The sequence below is a fragment of the Pseudophryne corroboree genome, chromosome 1 (genome assembly GCF_028390025.1).
Source record: "Pseudophryne corroboree isolate aPseCor3 chromosome 1, aPseCor3.hap2, whole genome shotgun sequence".
In the NCBI taxonomy this organism is placed as follows: domain Eukaryota; kingdom Metazoa; phylum Chordata; class Amphibia; order Anura; family Myobatrachidae; genus Pseudophryne; species Pseudophryne corroboree.
Window position 1 is genome coordinate 1,065,604,308 of NC_086444.1, and position 21,983 is coordinate 1,065,626,290.

General features: G+C 45.0%; 1 protein-coding gene and 1 pseudogene across 6 annotated transcripts in view; one reads left to right on the forward strand and one right to left on the reverse strand.

The window, feature by feature from the left end:
• The first annotated feature begins 273 nt into the window (after positions 1 to 273).
• Positions 274 to 391, forward strand: LOC134933275 (5S ribosomal RNA; annotated as a pseudogene).
• A 4,610-nt stretch (positions 392 to 5,001) lies between these two features.
• SPATA18 (spermatogenesis associated 18) overlaps positions 5,002 to 21,983 on the reverse strand; it is a 65,284-nt gene continuing 48,302 nt past the window's right edge. For 5 of the 6 annotated variants that reach the window (XM_063920945.1, XM_063920940.1, XM_063920942.1 and 2 more), the window contains 4 exons: positions 18,912 to 19,087; positions 9,993 to 10,116; positions 9,688 to 9,762; positions 9,355 to 9,567 (listed from right to left, as the gene is read on the reverse strand). In XM_063920945.1, coding sequence (XP_063777015.1) covers positions 9,472 to 9,567; positions 9,688 to 9,762; positions 9,993 to 10,116; positions 18,912 to 19,087 — 471 coding nt within the window. In that variant the 3' untranslated portion in view covers positions 9,355 to 9,471. Of the gene's footprint in view, positions 7,862 to 9,354; positions 9,568 to 9,687; positions 9,763 to 9,992; positions 10,117 to 18,911; positions 19,088 to 21,983 lie in introns of those variants that run through there. The other variant, XM_063920943.1, reaches the window with a different exon arrangement.

The window sequence follows — 21,983 nt, forward strand, 5'->3', positions numbered from 1 at the left end:
GTGTTCTTTCTCTTTTTTCGGTCAACTCATCTGTGACCATCAACACAATTTGACCAGTATTTCTATTCTCTCATTCCTCTCTGACATTCTTCACTGACCCAGCCCTTTTCAGTGGACTCTCATCCACGATCCAGGGTGTATCACTGGCCAATTGGCAGATGAGTCACCTCGCCTAACGTGGAAAGCAGATCCACACATTTTCCAGACCCCTTTCCTTTTCTATATTCTTACCCACTTTTCCTATATAGGTGCACTCTCATTGGTAGATAGCCTCTCTACTATCATACCACGCTGTTTATGCCCGATCTCGTCCGATCTTGGAAGCCAAGCAGCGTTGGGCCAGGTCAGTACCTGAAAGGAGACTTTTTGGGAATACCTGGTGTTGTAGAGAAGGACACTATTCCCCTTCATCTGAAGGGTGGACACCAACAGCAGGATCACCACTTTTTCACTTCCCTCCCCCCCGTTCCCTCCCCCTCTGTCCCCTCCCACACACCCATTTTTTCCTTTTCATCATCTTTTTACCCTTTGTCTCCTTTGCCTATTACGGCAATCTTTTCAATATGCTCTAAAATGTCTAAGATATGTCGTTAAATTTATGACCTAGGTATACCCGGTGATCAGTGATTTGTCCGACATTGACCCCCTCAGTGGTCTTTCAAAGACATAATATTGGATCTCCCTGTTTTCAGTAACACAGAATTTCTGTGCTGGTCAGGAGAAACGGTTGCTAGACTATCAAGTGTCTGTAACCTTTCTAATTCATTTTGTGTGATTACCGAGACCAGAACATTTCCCTTCCTTTTGCCTATTATCTTTATTTTTTCTAATAAAGATAAATATAAATAAATATAAAAATACTCATCAACTAATTATAAAAAACGTTTTGATCACAGTGGGATATTAATAATTTTAATTAATTATTCAATAAATATTTGTTTTTATATTTTTCAAGTCATATCCGAAGAATTTCCTTCGATTTCTTCTTTTCTTCAAGAGTGCGCCCACACAAGAGCTTTCTTTCTCTCCTTTTGTATGTACAGATACCTTCTAGCTCTGGGCGCACCGCCAATAAGGACTATAATTGAAAAGCTGTTTTCTTTTCCAATACTTGTCCATTTTGGCTTCTCTCTATCCTATTATAAATTACACCGGTGCCAGGTCTTTCTTTCCCTTGTTGGAGTTCCCAGCATCCTCTAGGACGTCAGAGAAAATAAGATTTTACTCACCGGTAAATCTATTTCTCGTAGTCCGTAGTGGATGCTGGGCGCCCGTCCCAAGTGCGGATTGTCTGCAATACTTGTATATAGTTATTGTTTAACTAAAGGGTTATTGTTGGGCCATCTGTTGAGAGGCTCAGTTATATTTCATACTGTTAACTGGGTATAGTATCACAAGTTATACGGTGTGATTGGTGTGGCTGGTATGAGTCTTACCCGGGATTCCAAATCCTTTCCTTATTGTGTCAGCTCTTCCGGGCACAGTATCCTAACTGAGGTCTGGAGGAGGGTCATAGAGGGAGGAGCCAGTGCACACCAGGTAGTCCTAAAGCTTTCTTTAGTTGTGCCCAGTCTCCTGCGGAGCCGCTATTCCCCATGGTCCTTACGGAGTTCCCAGCATCCACTACGGACTACGAGAAATAGATTTACCGGTGAGTAAAATCTTATTATATATATATATATATATACACATATACATAGCATATTAAACATGCATATATATACACAGTACACATATATATACACACATGTATATATATCATATGTGTGTGTGTGTTTATATGTATGTATATACATGTGTATATATATATGCACATGGATTTATATGTACTATAATTAAAATAAAGTAAACTTTAATTAAGCACTTATAAGTACCACCAGGAAGACAGCAGGCATAATAATAGTCATAGTGAGGGGGGGTTTCTGGGTGCTCGGAAACCACCCCTGCATGCGCCACTGATTCCTCACTCTTAATCCTTTACATTCCTGTTCATTTAGAATACCCTGGGGAACAAGACAAGGTTGCCTGTTGTCGCCAATATTTTGTTGATTCTGAAGCATAGTCAGGCATACATTGCAATAGAAAGACAAACTTGGCTTTGGACCCCCTATTGAGACATTTCGTTCATGGGGCGGGTTGGAATTGCATCAAGCTGGGTCAGTTGGAGGTTAAATTCTCAGTATTCGCTGATGATCTCCTGTTATACTTTGCTATTCCAAATACAGCTATACCGCTGCTAATGGTGTCCGGATTATAGATAGTGTCTAGGTATACAGTCAATAGGTTGATACCATATGGTCGACATGGATTCGGTTGACAGGTACAAAAGGTCGACAGTGGGTAATACGTGATCCAGATGCTGCCAATATTGCCGATGAAGAGACATGGGACTTCTTAATCAAACATTAAGAAAGTTTATATGGGCAGGTAAACGTCATGTGTCGCTCTTTAAGTTACAGCAAAAATGTGACCTACAGATGTGTCCAGTTATGTTGTTGCCACGTACGCACAGACACACGCATCGCGGAAACAGAATGCCCCCACAGGCTGCGTACACATGCACCTGCAGGTTTCCCATTCAGTACGTATGGATGGCGGCTATGAGGATACATCCCCCCCCCCTCCCCCCCGAAATCCTGTGAGTTGTGTGTACCGTATGCATTGCAACAACATATCTGGACACATCTGTAGGGGGCGTCAATTTTCCATGTCTCTGACAATATGCTCTGGCATCCAACCACAGTATAAAATAACTTTAGTCTGGACAGGGGGCGCTAACGCATACATCAGTTCTGTGGAGCAGGCCTTTATTCCAGCCGAAATACTCTTACACACTCATCCTTTGACTCTCCTCTAAGACGGGTTATACTTTATATTGGGGTCATTCCGAGTTGATCGCTCGCTACAGATTTTCGCAGTGCAGTGATCATGGCAGAACGGGGCTAATCCGCACATGCGTATGCACTGCAATGCGCAGGCGCATCGTACAAGTACACAGCGGTTCGTTACCCAACGATGGTTTCTACGACAATTCCATTCACACGGGCGTTCGCAAGGAGATTGACAGGAAGAAGGCGTTTCTGGGTGTCAACTGACCGTTTTCCAGGAGTGGTTGGAGAAACGCAGACGTGTCCAGGCATTTGCAGGGCGGGTGTCTGACGTCAATTCCGGACACGAACAGGCTGAAGTAATCGCATCGGCTGAGTAAGTCCAGACCTACTCAGAAACTGCACAAAATGTTTTTGCAGAGCTCGGCTGTAAAACCGTTCGCACACTTGCAAACTGAAAATACACTCCCCCGTGGGTGGCAACTATGCGTTTGCACGGCTGCTAAAAGTAGCTAGCGAGCAATCAACTCGGAATGAGGGCCATTGTTAGAGAGCTGTTCGTTGTAGCTTGAAGGTATCTAAATACTCGTTCCTTTTTTGTTATGGGGTAATTCTTCATTCACTCCAAATACAGTAGGACGTTCCAACATTTCCATTCATGGTTCATGAGAGGATTGAGATATATACCAGTCTCTTGATGTTTATCAGTTGCAATGACTCACGCAGTCCTAAATCCAGGAAAAAATTCCCAGCATTACAAATCCAGTTATTCCCGTTTTTACAGGCTATGGGGGTCATTCCGAGTTGATTACACGTAGCAACTTTTTGCTGCCCATGCGATCAACTAGACGCCGCCTATGGGAGAGGATTTTTTTGCATAGCAAGGCTGCGAATGTGTAGAACTAGACCAGGGTAAGAGTTACTTACCCTGTGCGATGATTCCAGCGATGCAGGTCCCAGAATTGACGTCAGACACCCGCCCTCCAAACGCCTGGACACACCTGCATTCGCCGCACCACTCCCAGGAAACGGTCAGTTGACACCCCGGAATGCCTTCCTCCTGTCAATCTTCTTGCGATCACGGCAGCGATCGCTTTCTTCGGTCATCGCTGGGCAATGATGCGCCTGCGCATTGCTGCCGCCGCGTATGCGCAAAACCGACCCGTTCGCACCTCTGCAAAAAACAGCAGCGTGCGAACGGGTCGGAATGACCCCCTATGTGTTTATGTGCAAAGGACATTGCATGGGCTGACAGACAGAGATTTGGAGTGTGGATTAAATGTACGCTGCCTCATAGTCTCAGTGACCCTTTTCTACATCTCGTATACAGTAAATAAATAGCAGATTGATTTTCCTGATCTAACCATGAAAACTGTTTTAATGTCCTGTATAAAGACGAATAAGCAGTTTATGTCTCAGTTTCTTATATGGATATGCACTAGAAAATTTTGCATAGAGAATATTTTACCCCTAGGTTGAATTTTCTCATTGGTAAAGCCCCTACCTCTAACACTCCAGAGATACAGTAGATATAGTACATTGCCTGAGACACCATTTGTGATGATTGGACTTCTGACTTCATGACCCAGGAGATCATGCGACGGATGGCATTGCCTACTTGGAACAAGCTCAGTGAAGTTTCTCTTTCCAGAGCTTCAAACATAACGGGGAATGTGGTTAAAGTTCTGAAAGCGGTAGTTTTCTGAGTTTTGGGCGCATGTTAACTACAGTACATCCCGTCCTGGATCAGTTAAGTCTGTGACGAAGAGAGTGTGGCGACTAGGACACATGTAAGGATGTGTGGACATTATAAATGGGAGTACGGTAAGCTTTAATAAATACTGTATATTTTCAGAAACTGTTTAATAAAAACTGTGGGAGAGACTTATCAAATTTGGTGTGGATGTCCATAAATGTGTAGCGGCATGGGAGGTCTTGTAGGGTGGAGTGAGTGGTTGTTTCCAGAGAAAAGCAGTTTAGAGGCAGATCTAGAAGGGCATGAGGGCATTTGGAGATGCAGTGTCAGATCTATGAAAAGGTGATGATGATTGAACTACTGTAGTTTAAGACGTTAAAAGCAGTAAAAGGTGTTATTTGTGGAACCAATATACATCTATTTAACATGCACTAATTAAATGTACATATGTGTTATAAAACAGGAATGTACAACATGTTTAGAAACAGTCATTCATTTATTGAAATGTGTAATGAAAAAAATACAAAAAAGTTCACAACATATTACATATAATTCAAAATCACCAAAATCTCACAGTAATGAAAATCATAAGTATTCCACCAGAAGACATAATGAGCAGGCAATAAATGGATGTCATGAAGGTCATACGGAGTCTGACACCGTATGAGAGTACATTACAACACTGTCCTGGTGCAACTCCAGAAACTAGCATAGAATATTTTTGGGAGGTGTCTCTTTTTAAGTGCAACCAATTGAAAAGTAGACTCAAAACATGAGGGACAAAATAAATCCAACATACTTAGCGGTTGCTTCACTTAGCTGTGAGCAGTAGTAGTTCTATCTGGATTGGGTACAGGAAACCGGCGGTCAGGATGCAGGCGATCAGAATACGGACACCAGTATCCTGACTGCCAAAATCCTGACAGGTGCCTGCAACTAAACTTACCCTACCCCTAACCTGGGCTGTTTCAACAGAGGAGGGGACCCGTGTGCACCTCCAGGTGGGCCCCCTTCTCTGTACAGCGCTGTAGACTCCGGCATTGCCGACGCCATGATCGGGAGACCAATTTGGCTACTGCGCATGCGCGCCGGCCATTTTGGCGGCAATTTTCACAGTAACCACAGCGCCCGCCGCTGGACTCCGGAAAGGATCTTGTGACATCACTTATGCTCCAACAGTGTTACAAGTAAATGAATGTGCTGTAATCCTGTTGGTTCAGCCCAGGGACGTGTGGTGAGGTAAATGGCTGAGGAGGCACCGGCTAGCACCAGAGCCAGATTTACACACAATACATGTGCCAAAGGGTTCATTTGGGCATTATACACAGGTGCAGATGTATAGACTCCTAGAAATTTGTTTCGTTTTGATCAGAAAAGTGCTGAAAAGGTCGGCAGGTGAGGCACTGCTTCACCTGTCATAGAATTTTTACTCCAGAGGTTTGACTATACAAAATGTTTAGAATAATATAAAGAAGATATTTCTAACATTCTTTGTATTTTTCATATACTTCATACCATCTGTCTTCAACCTGTGGCCCTCCAGCTGTTGTGAAACTACACATCCCAGCATGCCCTGCCGCAGTTTTGCTATTAAGGTATGCTAAAACTGAGGCAGTGCATGCTGGGATGTGTAGTTCCACAGCAGCTGGAGGGCCGCAGGTTGAAGACCCATGCTTTATACAGTCAAAACACTGGTGCAAACGTTAGTGTGACAGAAAAGGCTCTGCCTCACCTCACCGCACGTTACTGGCGCAGCCCAGGGAATGCTGCCTTTCACTGTTTGTAGGTCCACTCTAAAGTGATATAGGGGCTGACACTTTTTTGAATGGAAAGACAGCCAGTCAGGGGTAAAAGCTTATGACCACCAAATGTCACTGCCAATGACCACAAGCCCAGATATAATAAATGTATCCTATAATTCCATACCTTCCAATAGTCCTGATTTTGGCAAGACAGTCCTAAAGGGGCGTGGCCTATCATAAATCTGCTTTGCAGGAATGCATAAATATCTGGGTGGATGGGCAGGCTAATTAGGGGTGTGGTTGAGACGTGCCTGGGATGTGCTATGGATGGGGCTCATTTCATCCCTGTTGTACTTTTTAGAAAGTCAGGAGGTAGCCTATTCATGACACCACATTGTTTCTGGATAAGACGGCTCCATATCCTTGGATGTTATTATGTAAACATTATGTCACTCAGCAATACTGGTTCAACTCTACAAAACAGTACAATAATAGAAGCACAATATATTGGCAAATGCAATTATTATAAGCCACATTGCAAATACCATGTGAGAGAATGGGGTAGCAGTTGATTTACCGACGGACACAATACCGACGGTCATAATCCCGACAGCCATTGGCCGACAGTCAAAATACCGACATTTATTATGCCGACATGGTTAAAATACCACATTTGACATGCCGACATGTCAAAGCGCCGACATACATTTTTAAGGAATTTTTGCACAAAAACATACTTGTTCATACTTTGCCATCTCAGTGGACCTGGAGGGGGAATATAATAGTGTGCTGAGCATAGCGAGGCACCGTGCCTGAAGCATGGCGAGCGCATGTGAGGGGACGCGATACACTTAGACGGTGTCCATGTCAACCTATGTTGACATTGACACCAAAACCCCCCAGAAAAACTCATGTCTGTATTTTGACATGTCGGCATTTCAAATGTCGGTAGTCTGGCTATGTCGGCATTTTGAACATGTTGGCATAATGAATGTCGGTATTTTGACTGTATGCCAATGGCTGTCGGGGTTATGACCGTCGGCACTGTGTCCGTTGGTAAGTCATAGTGAACCCGAGAGAATGGTGTCACTGTCTTTTCATATTGTTAGAAACATAAAACCCATCTTCCAGTCAATATGTCAGGTGGTGGGAGTCTCTGGTGTTTGCATGATTTGGTAGCAGCCTTTGTATAACACAATTTCTGCATGTGATCATAACTAAAACACAATTTCTTTGCATTGCTGTCAATTTATTATGTCAACTTACACTCTCAGCTGCAGATGTGCAGCACTACAGGATGGTAACAGTTTCTCCAGAGGAGAATGCACCCAGCTGAGTAAGTATAAGCTGACATTATTCATTTTTCTTTTTAATTTAAAGAAAATCAATATAAAGGTACATTAGTTTACAAAAAATAAAATAAAACCACAAATTGTAAAAACACACTAAATACAAACATCATTATGCTGAATACAGTAGCCATTCACATTATAACAATGACGGACTGAGGTACTCTGGAGAAAACATGAAGCACCAGTGATGTCAACTGATTCCTGACGTGTAGATTTCAGGCACAAAACCAGTCCGTTAGAATCCTAAGAGAGAGAATGTGTAGCTATGAGGAAATAATTCCTACAGGTTAACAAACGGACGCCCAGCGCCTCCAGGCTCCACCTCGCGTTAAAGACTTTTATACAGTATTGCGAGTGTTCCATTCTTTGGAGCACATTTAGCACAATCCGCATATTAAACCTGGATTGCGATAAAGATATCTGCTGCAATCTCTCATTAGTACTCCTGAGGGATCCTTAATATTTGAGCGTATCCCCCCGTCCCACACCAGAAAATGGCTTTTTTTTTTAGATATCTCGCAAATAAGGATAAATATATCCCTTTATCAGTGCTTACATTCCCCAAGTGAATTTCTATATTTCATTTGCATAACCTATCTATTTGTGAGGTGGAGATTTCAGATGCCAAGTATCAAAAGTTGGAAAGATCATAGTCTGAGCTACTACATCTTTTCACCTTCTTTAAATTGGCCATGCACTGCAGAACAATGCAGCCGACATTATGAGTTCCTCCATATACTACACAATGTATTAAAGCAATTTCTATTCATAGCCTGAAGTCCACTAGAAGACTGTCAGGTGGACCAGACTATTTGGAAAACCAAACTGAAATGATCTAGATTTTTTTTTAACCTTTTTCAGCCTGTGAATGATCCGCATTTCGGTCCATACACTGAACAATAATTGCTCAAGCCAGTTGTTTAATCGGGTATGGTATATGTTGCCGGCGGCTGGGATCCCGGTATACCAACGCCAGGATCCCGGCCGCCAGATTGCTGGCAGGGGGGCGAGCACAATGAAGCCCCATGCGGGCTCGCTGCGCTCGCCACAGGTTCTATTCCTACTCTATGAGTGTCGTGGACACCCATGAGTGGGAATAGCACCTGTTAGCCGGGATTCAGGCTGGCGGCATTGTGAGTGTTCTGGATCCCGGCGTCGGTATGCTGACCGCTGGCTACGTCATCACATCCCCTTTGATCAGCTGGTTTGCATAATTATGGTGCAGTGTATGGCCAACTTTATTTGAAAGTAAACACTTGTAGGGTCAAAATATGGGTCACATGGCTGGATATATGGCCAGTTTGGCTACACATGTGCCTGGATCCCAAAGGTAACAATGGGAGTGGTCAGACAATGACTGCACAACATGGACAGTTGCAGTCATTGTGTGACTCACTCTTCCAGTCACTCAGGTTTTAGAACACGAGTTAAAAAAAACAACTGGACATTTAATGGTTTTTCCAATCTCGGCATTAATATTTAGTTATAAATTTCTTTAATTAGAATCAAAATGTAGACTACAGCTATAACATTTCTACCATAAATTCGGGCCTAGATTTACTAAGCAGCGGCTTACACAACACGCCATATTTTGCTTTCAACATCACTGCCGTTTTTACATTTTGGGGTCAAAATCTAGAACTTGATCTCTTTCTGCTGCTTCTTGTAGAAACACACAGGATAACAAGCGTAGTAATGTGTTATAATAAAAACCTGCAATAAATAATACAACATACTGAGCGCATCAACTAATTTTATTGGGTGGTCAGCTATGTTCGTCATCCATCCCTCTATTGCAGCATGATCACACAGGAGATAAAGGGACCAAGCCTTCATGTTGCTGACACTATGCTTCATGAACTTAGCATAGACAGGTGCAGTTCCTGATTATTATCCGACTTACTTGGGGTCCCGCTTCTTCGTGGGGAGGGGCTACGGCCTCTGGATGTCTGGAAATGAGTGGAATGAAGAGCAGAAGACAGTTAAGAATCCTTTATGAAAGACAATTCATTAATTTGTGTTACAGGGCGGCAATCACGTTAATTGAGTTCCTGCAGTTGGGTCCTTACCAAGGTCCGGCCTGGGCTGGCTGATTTAGATCGCACAGGACTGCAGCTCCGACTTCGGCTCCTGCGGCTGCTCCACTGAGATAAAATGAAACCAGAAGTTAATATAACAACAAGGAAGAAATATATAATATCTGCTTATCAACCATTGTGACGGGAAGAATATAAGTTAGCTATGCTCAATTAATTGATCTTCATCAAGTATAGGCTATACAAGAGATATTCTATACAGTAGAACCTAAATCACTATGATAAAGTAATAGTGATTCTCAGTAGTGCATAAAATTAAAAGGGAACATTGCTCTTACCAGTGCGCCTCTCTTGGTCACAGCTTCTCCCTTGAAAACAACAAGATCATTTTCCATCAGAGTGGGCCACACATGGTAAAACACCAGCGGAGCAGTGAGCTCAGAATCATAGGTACGTCGGTATCTAAATGGAAAAATGTGTCGTACAGTTAGTTGTGGAAGTTATGGAGTTGTTTATGAAATATAATACTCTGGGAAAGAGACACAAGGAAGGGTGGTGAATTTCAGTACACAGACGTCCCTTATTCAAGGTGAAGGTCATATCTACAAGGTCATGCCTTATGTGATACACTATTAACATCATTGATACTTCTGCCTAGGAGCCTAGCAAAATGGAACTGACCAACACCTCCGTATATCTAATGACGTTATTCTGGTTTATGAGCCTGTGGAGTCACAAATGGTGTACGTGTGGCCCACTGCATCCCTAACATCTTTATACACATTCTGGAATGTAGATTAACACAGCTATACAGAAGTGTCCTCACACACCTAGCCTAAATACGACATGCGCATAAGCCGGCAGTGCTGAATTGTAGTGACTTTTTCTTGTGTCTTATCCACACCATAGACACAGCCCTACACCACTAAATCTGTACCTGAGACGCCGGACTGCTACTTTAACTGCGCAAGAATTCGTTTTAAAGACGTACAAAGTCACAGATGAAGCACAACGGAACTTGGTGTGAAAAAAAGCCCCGTCCGTTGCGTCGTAGCGCTCCGTATACAGATTCAAACTCAGTTGCACACAGATGTACAAGTGCCGCACATCAAATGAATCAGCACAGTCTCATGAAGCAGTTTTGTTGCATCTAATTGTTCATTTATAAGGCTAAGTAGCACATTCCAGAGATAAAGATACTCTTTGCAAGTCAAATCGTACGGGACTTGGAGGTTTGGGGAGACTACAACAAGAATGAGAACACATTTGCATATATGGACTTTTTATTTGATGTTTACAAGACATGTTACCTTGAGCTATCAACATATTAGATGTTTGATGTAGCTGACCTTGAGTTATTCCACTTTGCAAGACGTAAGCGACAATCCTGGTGCAACTAGATTTAAACGTGTCTCACCAGAAAACTGCTTTCTATCAATTTAAGGACTTCCATAAAAGTTGGCTAACTTGCTTTAATGTATAAGTACTGCCCAAGAGCAAGCAAGACTTTACATAAGATGAGTCGGAAAATACATTAGGGTGGAAATGTCATAGAGTGCGAGAACCAGGAAGTACGGAGCTTGGTTCGAGTTCTCACATGTTTTTAAAGCGCCAATTAGTTACATGGCGAAACAAGGTTGGTTCTGCAATGTAACTAATTGCCGATTTAAAAATATGTGAGAACTCGGATGAAGCCCCACCTGGTTCTCGCATTCCATTACATTCCCCCCTAGAAGTTGATAGATTGACCATGCAATGAACTGAGAACATTTTTAATCAAAAGTAATAATAAAATGTCTTTAGACTCCTAATTACTATATGTATTTCTCCTCAGAAAAATGACTTGGTTTGTCAGATGAACCATTTTAGGAGGGTTTCTTTACTGATTATCTTTATGCTATACTACCATCATAAATTCCACTGAATTTATTATTGATTCTTTTCAAGTCTTGATTGAGTGCGGCCACCTCTCCCTCTATCCCATCTTCCTCTCCCTCCCTTTTTGTGTTTACCTTTGCCCCCTCCCCTCTATCTAGACCTCTGAATCCTTATTACAGAGCATGTGATTCTTGTTTGTATTGTTTCTCAAGACCAACTTTCAGAATAGGTCTAAACACCTATTTTTCATCATTATGTACTACTATGTTTATGTGATATATCAATTTTTACTGTACTGTCATGTGTTTAGTACTCTTCTTGCTGATGTTTCTAATGCTTTTATAAATAAATAAGATTTAGGAAAATTAAATTTCTTAAAAACAAAAAATAAGAATTTACTTACCGATAATTCTATTTCTCGTAGTCCGTAGTGGATGCTGGGGACTCCGTCAGGACCATGGGGATTATACCAAAGCTCCCAAACGGGCGGGAGAGTGCGGATGACTCTGCAGCACCGAATGAGAGAACTCAAGGTCCTCCTCAGCCAGGGTATCAAATTTGTAGAATTTTGCAAACGTGTTTGCCCCTGACCAAGTAGCAGCTCGGCAGAGTTGTAATGCCGAGACCCCCCGGGCAGCCGCCCAGGATGAGCCCACTTTCCTTGTGGAATGGGCCTTGACAGATTTAGGTTGTGGCAAGCCTGCCACAGAATGTGCAAGTTGAATTGTGCTACAAATCCAACGAGCAATCGTCTGCTTAGAAGCAGGAGCACCCATCTTGTTGGGTGCATACAATATAAGTAGTGAGTCAGACTTTCTGACTCCCGCCGTTCTTGAAATATATATTTTCAATGCCCGGACCACGTCCAACAACTTGGAATCCTCCAACTCGTTAGTAGCCGCAGGCACCACAATAGGCTGGTTCAGGTGAAACGCTGACACCACCTTAGGCAGAAAATGAGGACGCGTCCGCAGTTCTGCCCTGTCCGTATGGAAAATCAGATATGGGCTCTTATATGATAAAGCCGCCAATTCTGATACTCTCCTGGCTGAAGCCAGGGCCAGTAGCATGGTTACTTTCCATGTAAGATACTTCAGCTCCACCGATTTGAGCGGCTCAAACCAATGGGATTTGAGAAAATCCAAGACTACATTAAGATCCCACGGTGCCACTGGGGGCACAACCGGGGGCTGTATATGTAGTACTCCTTTTACAAAAGTCTGGACTTCAGGAACTGAAGCCAATTCTTTCTGGAAGAAAATCGACAGGGCCGAAATTTGAACCTTAATGGACCCTAATTTGAGGCCCATAGACAATCCTGTTTGCAGGAAATGCAGGAATCGACCCAGTTGAAATTCCTCCGTGGGGGCCTTCCTGGCCTCACACCACGCAACATATTTTCTCCAAATGCGGTGATAATGTTGTGCAGTCACCTCCTTCCTGGCTTTTACCAGTGTAGGAATGACCTCTTCCGGAATGCCTTTTTCCTTTAGAATTCGGCGTTCAACCGCCATGCCGTCAAACGCAGCCGCGGTAAGTCTTGGAATAGACACGGTCCCTGCTGAAGCAGGTCCCGTCTTAGAGGTAGAGGCCACGGATCCTCCGTGAGCATCTCTTGAAGTTCCGGGTACCAAGTTCTTCTTGGCCAATCCGGAGCCACTAGTATCGTTCTTACTCCCTTTTGCCGTATAATTCTCAGTACTTTTGGTATGAGAGGCAGAGGAGGGAACACATACACTGACTGGAACACCCACGGTGTTACCAGAGCGTCCACAGCTATTGCCTGAGGATCTCTTGACCTGGCGCAATACCTGTCCAGTTTTTTGTTGAGGCGGGACGCCATCATATCCACCATTGGTTTTTCCCAACGGTTCACAATCATGTGGAAGACTTCTGGATGAAGTCCCCACTCTCCCGGGTGTAGATCGTGTCTGCTGAGGAAGTCTGCTTCCCAGTTGTCCACTCCCGGAATGAATACTGCTGACAGTGCTATCACATGATCTTCCGCCCAGCGAAGAATCCTTGCAGCTTCTGCCATTGCTGTCCTGCTTCTTGTGCCGCCCTGTCTGTTTACGTGGGCGACTGCCGTGATGTTGTCCGACTGGATCAACACCGGCTGACCCTGAAGCAGGGGTTTTGCCAGACTTAGAGCATTGTAAATCGCTCTTAGCTCCAGTATATTTATGTGAAGAGACATCTCCAGGCTTGACCATACTCCCTGGAAGTTTCTTCCTTGTGTGACCGCTCCCCAGCCTCTCAGACTGGCATCCGTGGTCACCAGGACCCAGTCCTGTATGCCGAATCTGCGGCCCTCTAACAGATGAGCACTCTGCAACACCCTTGTCCGTGGCGATAAGGTTATCCGCTGATGCATCTGCAGATGCGATCCGGACCATTTGTCCAGCAGATCCCACTGAAAAGTTCGTGCGTGGAATCTGCCGAATGGAATCGCTTCGTAAGAAGCCACCATCTTTCCCAGGACTCTTGTGCATTGATGCACAGACACTGTCCCTGGTTTTAGGAGGTTCCTGACAAGTTCGGATAACTCCCTGGCTTTCTCCTCCGGAAGAAACACCTTTTTCTGAACCGTGTCCAGAATCATTCCCAGGAACAGCAGACGTGTCGTCGGGGTCAACTGAGATTTTGGAAAATTCAGAATCCACCCGTGTTGTTGCAGCACTAGTTGGGTTAGTGCTACTCCGTCTTCCAGCTGTTCTCTGGATCTTGACCTTATCAGGAGATCGTCCAAGTAAGGGATAATTAATACGCCTCTTCTTCGTAGAAGGATCATCATTTCGGCCATTACCTTGGTAAAGACCCGAGGTGCCGTGGACAATCCAAACGGCAGCGTCTGAAACTGATAATGACAGTTTTGCACCACGAACCTGAGGTACCCTTGATGTGAAGGGCAAATTGGGACATGCAGGTAAGCGTCCTTTATGTCCAGGGACACCATAAAGTCCCCTTCTTCCAGATTCGCTATCACTGCTCTGAGTGACTCCATCTTGAACTTGAATTTTTGTATGTACAGGTTCAAAGATTTCAGATTTAGAATAGGTCTTACCGAGCCGTCCGGCTTCGGTACCACAAATAGCGTGGAGTAATACCCCTTTCCCTGTTGTAGGAGGGGTACCTTGACTATCACCTGCTGAGCAAACAGCTTGTGAATGGCTTCCAATACCGTCGCCCTGTCTGAGGGAGACGTTGGCAAAGCAGACTTTAGGAACCGGCGAGGGGGAGACTTCTCGAATTCCAACCTGTAACCCTGAGATACTACCTGCAGAATCCAGGGGTCCACCTGTGAGCAAGCCCACTGTGCGCTGAAATTCTTGAGTCGACCCCCCACCGTTCCTGAGTCCGCTTGTAAGGCCCCAGCGTCATGCTGAGGGCTTTGCAGAACCCTGGGAGGGCTTCTGTTCCTGGGCAGGGGCTGCTTGCTGCCCTCTCTTACCCCTTCCTCTGCCCCGAGGCAGATATGACTGTCCTTTTGTCCGCTTGTTCTTATAGGAACGAAAGGACTGCGGCTGAAAAGACGGTGTCTTTTTCTGTTGGGAGGGGGTCTGAGGTAAAAAAGTGGATTTTCCGGCAGTTGCCGTGGCCACCAGATCCGATAGACCGACGCCAAATAATTCCTCCCCTTTATACGGCAATACTTCCATATGTCGTTTGGAATCCGCATCACCTGACCACTGTCGCGTCCATAAACTCCTTCTGGCAGATATGGACATCGCATTTACTCTCGATGCCAGAGTGCAAATATCTCTCTGCGCATCTCGCATATACAGGAAAGCATCCTTTAATTGCTCTATAGTCAATAAAATACTGTCCCTATCCAGGGTATCAATATTTTCAGTCAGGGAATCCAACCAGACGACCCCAGCACTGCACATCCAGGCTGAGGCGATGGCTGGTCGCAGTATAACACCAGTATGTGTGTATATACTTATTAGGGTAGTTTCCAGCCTCCTATCTGCTGGATCCTTGAGGGCGGCCGTATCAGGAGACGGTAACGCCACTTGTTTTGATAAGCGTGTGAGCGCCTTATCCACCCTAGGGGGTGTTTCCCAGCGCGCCCTAACCTCTGGCGGGAAAGGGTATAATGCTAATAACTTTTTTGAAATTAGCATTTTTCTATCTGGGTTAACCCACGCTTCATCACATACATCATTTAATTCCTCTGATTCAGGAAAAACTACAGGTAGTTTTTTCACCCCCCACATAATACCCCTTTTTGTGGTACTTGCAGTATCAGAGATATGCAAAGCCTCCTTCATTGCCGTGATCATATAACGTGTGGCCCTACTTGAAAATACGTTTGTTTCATCACCGTCGACACTAGATTCAGTGTCTGTGTCTGGGTCTGTGTCGACCGACTGAGGTAAAGGGCGCTTTACAGCCCCTGACGGTGTCTGAGACGCCTGGGCAGGTACTAACTGGTTTGCCGGCCGTCTCATGTCGTCAACTGATTTTTGTAATGTGCTGACATTATCACGTAATTCCATAAACAAAGCCATCCATTCCGGTGTCGACTCCCTGGGGGGTGACATCACCATTATCGGCAATTGCTCTGCCTCCACGCCAACATCGTCCTCATACATGTCGACACACACGTACCGACACACAGCAGACACACAGGGAATGCTCTTATCGAAGACAGGACCCCACTAGCCCTTTGGGGAGACAGAGGGAGAGTTTGCCAGCACACACCCAAGCGCTATAATATATATGGGAACAACCTTATATAAGTGTTGTTCCTTATAGCAGCTTAAATATATCCAATATATCGCCAAAAAATGCCCCCCCTCTCTGTTTTACCCTGTTTCTGTAGTGCAGTGCAGGGGAGAGTCCTGGGAGCCTTCCTCACAGCGGAGCTGAGCAGGAAAATGGCGCTGTGTGCTGAGGAGAATAAGCCCCGCCCCCTATTTCGGCGGGCTTTCCTCCCGTAGATTTAGATAACTGGCATGGGTTAAATACATACATATAGCCTTAATGGCTATATGTGATGTATTCTTTTGCCATAAGGTATTAAAATATTGCTGCCCAGGGCGCCCCCAGCAGCGCCCTGCACCCTCCGTGACCGCTTGGTGTGAAGTGTGTGACAACAATGGCGCACAGCTGCAGTGCTGTGCGCTACCTTCATGAAGACTGAAGAGCCTTCTGCCGCCTGTTTCCGGACCTTCAATCTTCAGCATCTGTAAGGGGGGTCGGCGGCGCGGCTCCGGGACGAACCCCAGGGTGAGACCTGTGTTCCGACTCCCTCTGGAGCTAATGGTGTCCAGTAGCCTAAGAATCCAATCCATCCTGCACGCAGGTGAGTTGAAATTCTCTCCCCTAAGTCCCTCGAAGCAGTGAGCCTGTTGCCAGCAGGACTCACTGAAAATAAGAAACCTAAAAAACTTTTTCTAAGCAGCTCTTTAGGAGAGCCACCTAGATTGCACCCTGCTCGGACGGGCACAAAAACCTAACTGAGGCTTGGAGGAGGGTCATAGGGGGAGGAGCCAGTACACACCACCTAATCCTAAAGCTTTATTTTTGTGCCCTGTCTCCTGCGGAGCCGCTATTCCCCATGGTCCTGACGGAGTCCCCAGCATCCACTTAGGACGTTAGAGAAAGTAATACTAAAAATGTAAGGACTAAATAATAAAACAAAATTGTGACATACTGAAAATAAGCAAACAAAAACATTAAGGGGCTAACACAGAGAGAGCACTTGCATGAAATCGCTCTCCGCATGGGCGAACACAAATGCGCCAATGCTGATTTCCAACATCCAGGCACTTACAGCTGTCTCCGGCAGCCTATGCCTGGATGGTCCAGATGTAGGACAAGGCATAACATCACCCTAGTACAGTAAGGCTGATGAGACTCGGACACATGCAGACCAGGAAAGAGATGGCTATATGCACTTGGGAAAGCCATATATTTGTGAGGGCTATGGGGAAGGTGCAAACAGTGGTCAGTCATGATGATGACAGTCACTGGAACAAGCAAACCATTTGTGATTGGCTGTTTGTGAATGCTCCCCTGACACTGATTGGTACTTCCTTTGTTGCTTGGGCATAGAATATTGCTTTGAAGAGCTTGTTGAGTATTTGTTTTATTTTTTGTTTTGCCTGAAACATACGAGACAGCAGCCTTTTATTATCTGCATTAGAGAGGTTCCAGCAGTTTAAATAATATCTAATGACAAATGCGTTTGTTGCACATAAAATAAATGATTTCCAATATAATTGCATGTGAGTCATAACTGACTGTATCTAGCATAAAGTGAGCGCACAATGAAGGACTAATTAACATGGGTTCCCTTTATGGATAAATTAAGATCATGAGATTGAAAAGAGAAGGTTTAAGTGAAGGGTGATACAAATCAGATAATATATAATTAACTAACCCTAGTCACACATACATATTATATATATTTGGTATAATAGGCCTAATTCAAGGTAGTTGCTCATACAATGGTTGCTATAATTTGCTGTTCGCAATTGCGATTATATGCTAATAAGGGCAGAAGCTAACCTGAGTACAGGGATGCCCACGGCTGCTGCATCATTTCCATCCGATGACGTATAATTGCTGATACATCGGTACCATCATCCTATATCGGTCATCACGCAGAGTCTTAATGCCTCTGTGGACGCGCAGGCTGAGCTGCTCACTTGGGATGCAGAGGGCTCTCCAGTAGCAAGCAACTGCTAATTTATGCACGCCTAGAAAACGCCATCTGAACGGCCATGACACGTCTGCGTTTACCCGACCACTCCCTGTTACCACCCCCAAATGCTGTCTACCTGTTACTCACTTTGTGACTAATTCCTCGCTGCGACCGCCCTCACAAATCACTCGCTGGACGTGCGTACTGCCGCTCAGACACGTGCGCAGTAAGAAAACATTGGCCAATTTGCACAGAATAGCCTCTTTGCAACCACATCTGAATTAGGCCCATCATGTCAGGTAGGGTGTGTTAAAGTTATATGAGCTCATTTATGTCTTGGACTGTGTTTGTGCCATATTAGTGATTCCTATGATTTGCAGCTGTGTACATACAGTAGATAGCCCAGAAAACATGTCTACTTATCTGCTATAGATTATCTGGGAGGTAAAAACTCTAAAGCTTAGCATTGCACATAGATGTAAATAACATTAAACCTCCTACCACTCTGAAATCACCCCTTTTAAGAAAGCCCCCTCAGTACCTACACTGTACTGCAGAATGATGGCTGCTAGTGCAATAGCTATATAAAGGATGACTAGTCCACTGAAACATTGCTATGAATTAGAGATATATAAGTACCTGTGTAATTAGCCATTGGTAATAAAGTTTTATGGTATCAACATTTGGGTGCCATCAATGAAAGTTTAGCTAGAAATGTTCTTACTTGGTTTCACTAAAGAGTTCTCCATCAATTCCAAATGCAATGTCCAATGGGGTTTCGAGGGTCTGCATGGCAAATGCGACACGACACACCTCCCGGATGAAACTGCTGATCAGAATGAAGTCGATTTCAGCTGGGAATGAGATTTTCGGGTTGACATTCATGGCGCTTATCACCTCCTGCAAACAAAAATTGACAATGTTAAATACGTTCTTACTTTCCCTTTTATGGGTATACTTAAAGTGTGTACTAGAAATAATAACGGTTACTGTTCAGCTTTAACATGTATATAATAAAGATGCCAACATAGCTGAGAGGTTAGCAACTGTAACTGTGGGGGGAGGTGTTTCTCTAGATGGGGGAAGGGGCCCCTTCAAAATGTTGCCATGGGGGCCACAAAGTTCTGCATATGCCCCTGTAGGTATCATTTCTAATGTCTCCGACAACAACTGCCCGATATTCACCAATACCTCTGCTTAATGCTGCATGCCACCTGGGCAAACTCACCATTTACAACATCTTATCCCCACTTAGCAAAAGGCATTACCTTGCTTTGTAAAGTACTCCAGAGTTAAGCAGTGATCTCCAGGAAGCTTAAGCATACTTAAGTGTTTTACTGTGAACTTTGGCCCTCATTCCGAGTTGTTCGCTCGCTAGCTGCTTTTAGCAGCCGTGCAAACGCTAAGCCGCCGCCCTCTGGGAGTGTATCTTCGCTTAGCAGAAGTGCAAACGAAAGGATCGCAGAGCGGCACCAAAAATAAGAATTTACTCACCGGTAATTCTATTTCTCGTAGTCCGTAGTGGATGCTGGGAACTCCGTAAGGACCATGGGGAATAGCGGGCTCCGAAGGAGGCTGGGCACTCTAGAAAGATTTATGACTACCTGGTGTGCACTGGCTCCTCCCACTATGACCCTCCTCCAAGCCTCAGTTAGGACACTGTGCCCGGACGAGCAGACATAATAAGGAAGGATTTAGAATCCCGGGTAAGACTCTTACCAGCCACACCAATCACACCGTACAACTCGTGATACTATATCCAGTTTGACAGTATGAAAACAACTGAGCCTCTCAACAGATGGCTCAACAATAACCCTTTAGTTAACAGTAACTATGTACAAGTATTGCAGACAATCCGCACTTGGGATGGGTGCCCAGCATCCACTACGGACTACGAGAAATAGAATTACCGGTGAGTAAAATCTTATTTTCTCTAACGTCCTAGTGGATGCTGGGAACTCCGTAAGGACCATGGGGATTATACCAAAGCTCCCAAACGGGCGGGAGAGTGCGGATGACTCTGTAGCACCGAATGAGAGAACTCCAGGTCCTCCTCAGCCAGGGTATCAAATTTGTAGAATTTTGCAAACGTGTTTGCCCCTGACCAAGTAGCTGCTCGGCAAAGTTGTAAAGCCGAGACCCCTCGGGCAGCCGCCCAAGATGAGCCCACCTTCCTTGTGGAATGGGCATTTACAGATTTTGGCTATGGTATGCCTGCCACAGAATGTGCAAGCTGAATTGTACTACAAATCCAGCGAGCAATAGACTGCTTAGAAGCAGGAGCACCCAGCTTGTTGGGTGCATGCATACAGGATAAACAACGAGTCAGTTTTCCTGACTTCAGCCGTCCTGGAAACATATATTTTCAGGGCCCTGACAACGTCTAGCAACTTGGAGTCCTCCAATTCACTAGTAGCCGCCGGCACCACAATAGGCTGGTTCAGGTGAAACGCTGACACCACCTTAGGGAGAAATTGGGGACGAGTCCTCAACTCTGCCCTATCCATATGGAAAATCAGATAAGGGCTTTTACATGATAAAGCCGCTAATTCTGACACTCGCCTGGCTGAAGCCAAGGCTAATAACATGACCACTTTCCACGTGAGATATTTCAGATCCACGGTTTTTAGTGGCTCAAACCAATGTGATTTTAAGAAACTCAACATCACGTTGAGATCCCAAGGTGCCACAGGAGGCACAAACGGGGGCTGAATATGCAGCACTCCTTTTACAAAAGTCTGAACTTCAGGTACTGAAGCTAGTTCTTTTTGAAAGAAAATCGACAGAGCCGAGATCTGTACTTTAATGGAGCCTAGTTTTAGGCCCATATCCACTCCTGCTTGCAGAAAATGCAGAAATCGACCTAGTTGAAATTCCTCTGTTGGGGCCTTATTGGCCTCGCACCATGCAACATATTTTCGCCATATGCGGTGATAATGCGTTGCCGTAACATCTTTCCTGGCCTTAATAAGCGTAGGAATGACTTCTTCCGGAATACCCTTTTCCTTTAGGATCCGGTGTTCAACCGCCATGCCGTCAAACGCAGCCGCGGTAAGTCTTGGAACAGACAGGGCCCCTGCTGTATCAGGTCCTGTCTGAGCGGTAGAGGCCACGGGTCCTCTGAGAGCATCTCTTGAAGTTCCGGGTACCACGCTCGTCTTGGCCAATCCGGAACCACGAGAATTGTGTTTACTCCTCGCTTTCTTATTATTCTCAATACCTTTGGAATTAGAGGCAGAGGAGGGAACACATAAACCGACTGGTACACCCACGGTGTCACTAGAGCGTCCACAGCTATCGCCTGAGGGTCCCTTGACCTGGCGCAATATCTTTTTAACTTTTTGTTGAGACGGGACGCCATCATGTCCACCTGTGGTTTTTCCCAACGGTTTACCAGCATCTGGAAGACTTCTGGGTGAAGTCCCCACTCTCCCGGGTGTCGGTCGTGTCTGCTGAGGAAGTCTGCTTCCCAGTTGTCCACTCCCGGAATGAACACTGCTGACAGTGCTAGTACATGATTCTCCGCCCATCGGAGAATTCTTGTGGCTTCTGCCATCGCCATCCTGCTTCTTGTGCCGCCCTGTCGATTTACATGGGCGACTGCCGTGATGTTGTCTGACTGGATCAGCACCGGCTGGTGTAGGAGCAGGGCTTTTGCTCGACTTAGGGCATTGTAGATGGCCCTTAGTTCCAGAATATTTATGTGAAGGGAAGTCTCCTGACTCGACCATAGTCCTTGGAAGTTTCTTCCCTGTATGACTGCCCCCCAGCCTCGAAGGCTGGCATCCGTGGTCAC